Here is a 9,011-nt window from a genome sequence, read left to right as displayed (position 1 = left end):
GAACAGCCAGGTGAGCACAGGGGATGCTGCAGGAGCTGCTGCCCTGGCACGGGCCCTGCTCTGTGGGTGACCCAGGAGCCCCAGAACAAACGTGGATCTCCCCAGGGTGTGCTCGAGCCAGGGCTGCAGCAGCTGCTCCCTGCGTGCAGGGGATCCAGCACGTTCTCCTCACGTGCAGGAGCTTCAATTCCTTGGCAGGGCTGCAGGATTTGGGTGAAAAGGAGCTGCTGCCCTCTCAGGGGCTTTAACCCTTCACCTTCCCCTGGCACTGTCAGGTGTGCTGTGCCCTGCTCTTTTCACCTGCCCCGAGTTGGTTTTCCACAGCGGGAGCAGGAAAACACAAACCCTACTCACTCACTGATCCCCTGCCCCTGCATTTCCAGACTGGCAAGACCAGCTACAGAAAACCTTTTCCAGGGGAATATGATCAAGTGTAAAAAAGAAAAGTACTTACAATCTTGGAGAAACACAACCACATTCTGTGATTTTCAGAAGGAATCACCAACACCCTTCACAAATAAACAGGGACATCAGCAGCCCAGCCCAGCTGCTGAGATACCACGGTAGTGATCACACCAAAAGGCCTAATTCACTCTGATTTCACAGCCAAATCAGGTACATCAGGAGCATCCTGCTTTTCTCCCAGTCTCTGGCAGTGTACCAATTATCACCCAGCTCAGATTGGCTCCTGTTTCCAAACAAAAACTGGAAAGGTGAATCTCTTCCCCTGGAAACATTCCACAGCATAGTCAGCAACGTGCACTAAATGCTTGTAACCCAGAGTCATCTTCCAGAAAATAACTTTAAGGAGCTGTCAGTTCAAATCATCAAATCTAAACTACTTACTGTGTATGGAACCTTTAAGCTTCTGTTGAAAGCCAAAGATGCAGCTAACAAGCTCAGAGGTCTGCAATCAGAGAGGCCAGACAGTAACACAGTTTATGAGCTTGTTTTATATGCACCAGAAATCCATCAGCTCAGGAAGCAGCACAGCGTGAGGCAAGATTTCCTGCAAGAATATTTTAGTTACCTGGAGCCTGATTTTTATAATCGTCCCTGGCACTTCCAGTAACCACAACAGATCATAACACCCTTGTGGAAAAGGCACTTCAGCATTCACCCGACATGCTTTTCAACACAAGGAACAAACAAAAAGACTGATCTAGTTTGGAACTTGAGGAATTATCCTGCTCTGGAGCTAGCAGGATGTAAAGGGAGCCAGAAGGCCTAATTCAAGTGCCAAAATGTACCTCAGCAGCGTCACACATCTTCTGGGAGATGCAGCTTCCCTCAGGAAGGGAAGCTCGTCAGGCAAGCGCCACGGAGAGCCAGGGCTGGGATCCACGGAGGGAGCTCCACACAGCCCCAGAGCTGCTGCCACCCCACCCCAGCCTGCTGCAGCTGCTGCCAGAGCAGCTCACATGCTCCATCAACACTGAGTCATGCTGCTCAGCATGGGAGTGAAGGGGATCTGTTCCAGCAGCTCTGCACTCTGCAGGCAGCCCGCGCTGGACTCCGAGCAGCGGCTCACGGCGCGCAGACGACCTGCGAACAGACAGCTACATGCACACGCCACTTTAAGAAAAGAGTTAAGCCTTTTCTTAAAGGCCTCTTTATTTTTAAATTCCTTCAAAACATAAATTAATTTAAACAAATCAGATGCAAAACACCTGCATTTTAAATTCGCATATATTTTACTGTATCAATCACAGCAATCTCATACAGTAAGATACACAAAAATAGAGCATGGTAGCACTTCAATTCAACACAGGTTTGTACTACAGGATTCCATGACATATGTACAGAGGACTTCTCTTTTGCAGAGCAGGTACAGCCCCTGCCCTGGTCACCGTAAAAATTACGTGGCATCACAGTTTTAGTTGTCACTGTAGTGTGAGGAGCCATATGGAAACTGGAGTGGTGAACTAGAGATACACTGTAGAGCAGCCCAACAGGCATGACACTGCAGGAGGTGGACAAAACCCAAAAAGCCACCGAAATTAAAACCACCCTTAGACTGCATTTTAATAGTAAAATTGTTTTTAAATTCTTCACTATATACATAATGTATCTACATTTGTGTCATATTTATATATATATATATTTATAAAAAACATACAAGATTGAAAACCTTAAAATCATTCACTTAATATTCACCCCAACCTTCAGGGTCAGCAAGGCAGTACTTGCCCTTGACATTATGTTCAGTTGCAGTCCCTTGATTCTGAGTTTCCCTGATTGTTAAACACACACTGTTCACTTTGTTTTAGTGCAAACTGGACAGTAACTTTTTGTTCTCAGCCCTCTGTAAGACCCAGGTTTCATCTTATCTCCATAACACTTCTGACACCCAGTTATGGCTAAAATCATTTTAGCTATTTTACAACACTAGCCTATGTAATTTTCCCCTCTACCTACCTGAAGCCCCCCCACCCCAAAAAATATAAGACAAACGATCATTCATGCATGTTCCTGTCACACAGGGAGTGATGGACATTGAAGTTGAGAGGCCTAGACTCCAACAGTGATTGTTCACTCCAGAGTGAATCATTTCAGTGCAAAGTGGACTACAGAGTTTACATCTCAGCTAGTTCTTTACAGATACTTTAAACACATTTAATTCTGCACATCAGTATAGGTTGCCTGATACTTTGTGCTAACTAGCTATAGTTGGAATAAGGGAGTTAGGATTCTTAGGGGTTTTCTTTTCATAAAAAACTAAAGTCTATTCATAACCAGGCGGTGTTTGGGGTCAAACTGTACAGAGCCCAACACAAGGGAGTCCTGCTGCTCAGCCAGGGTTCCCAAGTGCTACAGCAAGAGACAAAGGTTATTATCTGATTCACATCTGTAACTGAGGAGTTCACTTGAACAGGAGTCACAAATGAGCTCTGATTTTCACCCAGGCCAGTGCTTTACTTGCTGGACTACACTACACACAGACTGGCAGTGAATTTGGAAGCGAGCAGAACACTGATACTTACAATTTCCATAAGCACAAAGAAAAAGCGTGCACTGAGAGCAAAATCCTGCAATTTTTAGACAAGACTCTGCTCAGATGAGCAGCAGCCTTATCAGAGGGAAAAAAAAAAAAGATTAAAACCCAAGAACTGATCAGAGCCAAGAACATCATTCTGCCACAGTGGCTATAAGCTATGAAATACAGTACAAGGAAAAACAAAAAGTCACCTGAAACAAATAACCCAGAGAGACTTCATAGTTATAATGATTCTATCACTTTTAAGAACTCAACATATTAAATATTTATTAAAAATAAACTGTTTCCGAATCACCTATTTACAGTACAAAGAACAGTACTTAAACCATGTGCAACAGAAGGAAAATGGACACTCATCTGAGAGGACAACACTCCAGGCATCATCTGAGTGACACAGACACAGGATCACCTCTTTCAAATACCACACACTGAAACCCAGAAGGATGATATTGGCAACACTGGAAAATAAAGCACATGTTGTCCAGATCCAGGTTATATAGGCTTGAGATAAACAACCAGAGAAAGAAGGGGAGAAGGAGGAAACAAAGACAAAAGGAAGAGAGGTTGTGGTGTTTGCATTTTGGAGACCAAGAAATGCAGACACACATGAAAAATAGTCCTTGGTGGCAAAACAAGCCATTCACATATTTCCTGCACATTTTGAAGTCATACTTTATCAAAAACTGGCAGTGGTTTCATCACTCATAGAAAATGAGAATCTTAATTCTCTGACTTTGTTTTCAAACACTGCCTGGTTTTACTTGGGCAAGATATGATATAATAGGAAGGTATGATGTCACTTTTTAAAAATACAACAGCTGCCAAGTTTTAAGGAAAAATGTGCTCTTCTCCCCCATCTAAGTTGAAAAGCAACGCTCCTTTAGGAGTTACCTAAATTATAGCAGCATGAAATCGAATGGATCTGCAGCATCTGTGAAGCCATAAAAATCAACAACTGGCACCTGATCACTGAACCATGGTTCCAAATATCTGGACACGTGATTTTGGCAAGAGGTCAGCGTGGAGTCAGAACATTGGTTAGGATAGCCCTTTCCTCTCCCCCTTTCCTTCCCTTCCCAAAGTGACTCGAGCAGTCTATCTGTAAACCACGTGGGACAGCTGGGATGATTTATAGTTTAACTGGTTGTTAGGCAGGAACCTGTGCAGGTCGCTCTTCCTGCAGCACGGGTCGTAGTAGTAGGCGTTGAGGCAGGTGTCACACGAGACCTTGGAGCAGAAGGTGCACGTGTTGGCGGCTCCCGAGCGGTTGCAGAAGCCGCAGCGCGAGGTGCCCGAAGGCTTGGACTTGGAACTGAACTGAGCAGCTCTGTCTTGACTCTGAGTCTGTGACGTGTACTGAGATTTCTCCCTCAGAGCCGGCGCGGGGGACAAGCCATCGCTTGGGAGGGCTTTGATGGAATAGGAGCTCTGCTTCACTGCTGGGTACTCCTGCCTCGAGCCAAACAGGCTGTCACACTTCTGGCAAACAGAAGTGCCACAAGGGATGCCACAGTTCTGGCACTTGGAGGAAGCTGTCTCTTTGGCTAGGTGGCTGCGTTTGTGGTAAACAGGGTTGGCATCGCTTTTTAACAGCCATACATCAGACTTAATAGCGTCTTGTCTTTTGAAATTTAACACGCTTCTAGAATCGGGTTCAGTATATAAATCTAAGTCCTCTTGAGCAGAAAAATAGGAGCTGTAAGGGACATTTGTTCTTAGCATGCCATTGTGATGAGAGGAAGTTGGCAAGTATTCGTCTGAACACCCGTGTGGGGAGCTGGACATGGCCAGCAGAGACGGCGACGGACGGATAATTTCATCTTTAATGTCATCTTCCGCATCGACCAGAATCGGCTCCTTCCTGAGGCTCAGCGAGCTCATCAAAGGCGGTTTCTTGCTCTCCCAGTAACTGTCATACGTATCCACTGACTTGGAAGGCTTGCTCACCTTTGGCTTGAAGTAATCCTTGGAGGCGCGCTCGCTGGCGGATTTCTGGAGCACCATGCGGGCCATGGACGTGTTGAGGGTCTCTTTGCACTCCAGGCGCCGCCGCATGGCCTCGGAGCAGCCCCGCACGTCCTCGCTGCTGTTCTTGCGCTCGTTGATGACATCCAGCTCGGAATAACCCTTGTCCTTCACTTGCAGGTGGATCTCCAACAGCTGCTCGCATTCCACCTTGGCCAGAAAGAGCTCAAATGAAATCATTTTCACTTGGATGGCGTCGACCTGCTCTTTGAGCTTAAACGTCGTTCCCAGTTCTTGGACATAGCCCATGTAGCTCAGGATCTGCCTCACATCATCCTCTGTTAGAGCAGACTTCACATGATAAACAAAGGGCCCAGTGTAGGTCTAAGGGGTGGGGGGAATAAAAGGAAAAATAGGTTACAAATTCAGTGGTGGACTGGATGTTCAGATAATTCAGTGACAGAGACCATATAATTAAATACAATAATGACTCTGAACACGCACAACTGCCTTGGCAAGATGAGCTCGATTTCTGCATCCCTCCTGCTCAGCAGATGGAAATTCCACATGAGGGAAATTCAAAGTAGAAGAGTTTTCATTCAATTTAAAATCCTGATTAGCATAATGTCCTCCCTGGTGATTTAAATCACTCTGCTCTGCACTAGTGTTAACTTTAATGCATACCAGACATATCTGAATTTACAGAAAGTCTACCATGAAAGGCAATAAGGCCAGGATTTTGGGAACTACCCTACCCAGGGACAAACTGGAGTCAACAGGAACAGAATTACCACAGGAGTGCCAAAATCCTCTTCAATTCAGCTTTAAATATACTTGAGGTGCACACTTCTTTGTGTACTGTTACTATGCAGTTTCAAATGTCAGTTTTATTCAATTTAATACTAATTCAAAAACTTCCACTACAAGAGCCCCAAAAGCAGAGATGAGTTTCTGCAAGCTGAAATACCCTCAGCATCTGGCACACCTGAGGGATGTGCTAAGCCCAGTTCAGCCTGTCAGCCCATCACAGGCAAAAGAGAAAACACAAAACTCAGCACAGAGAGCTCCCAGTGAGACTTCAGCACCCAAGCCCAGCAGCGAGTTCCCACTTTTCCTTCTGGAAGCCTGCCTTAGGTAGATAAATTTGAAAGCACCTTAAAATCAAAACATCAGGAACTGAGCACTGACAAGCAGGTCAAAGATATTCTGAAAACAATTATTTTGCTGAAGTTCCTTCATCATTATCACACAACTTGTGAGAACCTCAGCAAAGCACCCACTTGAACACACACACTGGGTTTAATACTTGTGTCCAGCAACAGCTGTGGTAAGACAAACCAAACTCTGCGTCAGCTTAAATCCAGCTGGACCACTCACCATAGTGAAAGCCTCTCCAAGGAGAATTAAACTAGTGCAGCAAGGGAGGCTGAACAACAACCTTAAATAAGCTCTTCTCCTACTTTACACACATTCTAATTGCAGATACTGCTTGTACTCCTGCTCTGGAGATACTCTCACCAGCACAAACTTCACTTATTTTACCCAGAAACTTTCCTATGGCTTCTGTTTACCAACTGCATATAGAGAAATATATATAGAGAGTATGCTATAAATGGAAAAAAGAGGAGCCTTTAAAGGAAATGCATGAAATGTGCTCACAGAAAGAAAAATAAATCATGTTCTCAGTATGGCTACATAAGAAAGTCTTACCTTAATGTTTTTGAACTCCTTTTTCCAGGGGTACAGAAAGAGATTAATTCCAACTGTCTCAAGCATGTTGAATGCATTATGGAGACAATGTAAACTTGAGGATTTCACAGATCTCAGTGAGTTTTCAGCCATCTCATAAAATTTTATCAACCGGAATCGATAAAAGGGATCAATTTTGGGAAGGCAAAGTAAGGCTGCTGCTGCCACTCGCAAGTACTCATCGTTAATAGGACGCTGCTTGTTGTCAGAGGCATTCAGTTTGCATTCGTGGAACTGTACATACTTCCTAAACAAATCGTCTTTGTATTTTGTATCCATTGAAATCAGATTTTCCCTCACGCTGGGGGCAGCTACCTCCTCTCTTTCATGGTTATTTGGCAGTGGGTTGGGTGTCTGGCATTAGGAATCTTCAGCAAAGGCAAGTGTCCTGGAATAGAACTGAAAACAAACACAAGTCACCCCAGGTGCACACAACAACCCAGCTGTCCCCAGCACCTCCTGTCCCTCGGGGCTCTGTGACACAGCTCACAGAGCTGCAGCTTCCTCACAGCCTCTCCAGGACTCTGCAAAGGCACAGGAACCACAGAAATGCCACTGTCCTGCATTCCACCATCACTCCCCACTTGTTTTCCAGGTCCCTGCCCATTTTGCTCATTTTGTGACAGTATCTGCTATTCCCTCTCACCTCCTGTGGCACAGGACTGTCCCTAGGCTGAGCAGGTTTACTGACTTTGCCTTTTGATTTCTAACATTTTCAAGGCTCTTGACAGCCGCTGTCATTGCTCCTGCTGGTACCCCCAGTGCAGCTGGGGCAGCTCTGCAGCCGCCTCCAGAGCATCCACTCCTGACTGCTGCAAACCACAGCCCAAATTCCAGCTGCAAACAGCACAGCACTGTGATCTTCTGGCAAAACAGCTACACCTGCCACCTCCAGCTGCTTTGTGGGAACCGAGTAAAACCTGTGTGTCCGTCATGCACACTTTTGTTTGCAGGGACAGTTGTTTTTATGGATATACAGATCTGCATTTTCAGTGCACTGAGCTCACACACTGAGCTGAAATAGCTGCTGACCAAAGAATGTCCCAAATGCTGCTTTACCAGAACCAAGGTACTCAACAGGCCAACAGACTCCATCTGCAATGCCTGAGAACTTGTGATCAAAAAGCAGACCACGGGCTTTGTTTATTACACAAGAAGACAAAGCAGCTCTTGACCTGAGAGGAGTTGGGAGAAATCAGTGCACTGTTCCAGATGTAATCAGTCTCATACAGCACTTCAGAAAAGACTTTTCACTCAATATTAACTGTGGCTCCTAGAACACTGATCAACACTCCTGTTAAAGGAAAATCACTGTTAAGAGCAAGATCAGCTGAATGAAAGGAGCCAAAACACAAAATACCAACAACCAAGAGGCCAGGGAAACAAACAAGCAACAAAAGCAACAGCCTGGCAGTTAACATTCCTTGATGAAAGGCTGTGCTCAGTGCCAGCCCCGTGTGGGGAAAGTTAAGTAGCAGTTCTGCTTGTGCTCCAAGGCACACGCGCTCCTGTCAAGAGACAGGCTGTGAATCACAGGAAATGTGGAGTGCTAAATTAACATCTGAGCATAAGGGCCAGGAGCAGTCCCTTCCCTCCCCACGTTCCTCCGCAAGTTGTGCAGGATGAAGTCTGTGGACAAAGACAGCAGAGTCTGTTCCTTGGCAAGAAGAGCTGCACAGGAGAATTGCAGAGAGAGATCTTTGTCTGGCACGTCAGCACAACACCCCCAGGACACGGAGGGAGCCAGTGCAGGCGAGGAGCGGGATCCAGAGCCCAGCTCTGCCACGCCAACAGCCAGCAAACAGAGTGCTTGGTTACACGTGAGACCTGTCAGGGACAGCGAGTCCCCAGCTGACAGGAGAGCCCTCCACCGAGGCCTGCAGGCTGTGTCTCTGCCAGCCCTGCCCGTGCCCGAGCGTGGCAGCCGAGCCAGGGCGCGCCGGGTGCCGGAGCCTGCGAGCGCTGCCGGGGCTGCTCCAGCACGCACAGCCCCAGGCAGCGCAGAGCCCGTGCCGGCAGCCCACCAGCACAACATCCATGGTTACAGGCTGCCGACAGCCTCACCATGCGAGCAGGCACGGATAAATATAGGCTTTAGCAGCACCCTGACTGACAGAACGCACAGAAGGAACAAGGCTGCTTGGCTGCAAGGCATTCGCTCCAAACCTCAGCGTTTCCCAGAGATGCAAGAAGAACACATCCTGACTGGAGTCCAGCGACTGCTGCTGAGACAACACAATGTTTCTGTCCATCTCCAGGGTCAAAGCCTCACCGAGGGAAGCAGCTACTCTGAGCACTC

At 46.6% G+C, this 9,011-nt stretch overlaps 1 protein-coding gene across 1 annotated transcript in view; it reads right to left on the bottom strand.

Annotated features, from left to right (window-relative positions):
- The window catches only part of SPATA2 (spermatogenesis associated 2), an 11,237-nt gene extending 2,659 nt beyond the window's left edge, over nucleotides 1–8,578 (bottom strand). Inside the window, exons 1-2 of the mRNA XM_015647834.3 lie at nucleotides 6,674–8,578; nucleotides 455–5,347 (exon numbers count right to left, since the gene is read on the bottom strand). Coding sequence (XP_015503320.1) covers nucleotides 4,094–5,347; nucleotides 6,674–6,991 — 1,572 coding nt within the window. The 5' untranslated portion in view covers nucleotides 6,992–8,578 and the 3' untranslated portion in view covers nucleotides 455–4,093. The remainder of the gene's footprint in view (nucleotides 1–454; nucleotides 5,348–6,673) is intronic.
- Nucleotides 8,579–9,011: the final 433 nt, after the last annotated feature.

The sequence above is a fragment of the Parus major genome, chromosome 20 (genome assembly GCF_001522545.3).
Source record: "Parus major isolate Abel chromosome 20, Parus_major1.1, whole genome shotgun sequence".
NCBI classification, from domain to species: Eukaryota; Metazoa; Chordata; class Aves; order Passeriformes; family Paridae; genus Parus; species Parus major.
The sequence above is the reverse complement of the archived record's forward strand: the minus strand, read 5'-3'. Positions and strand labels throughout refer to the sequence as shown.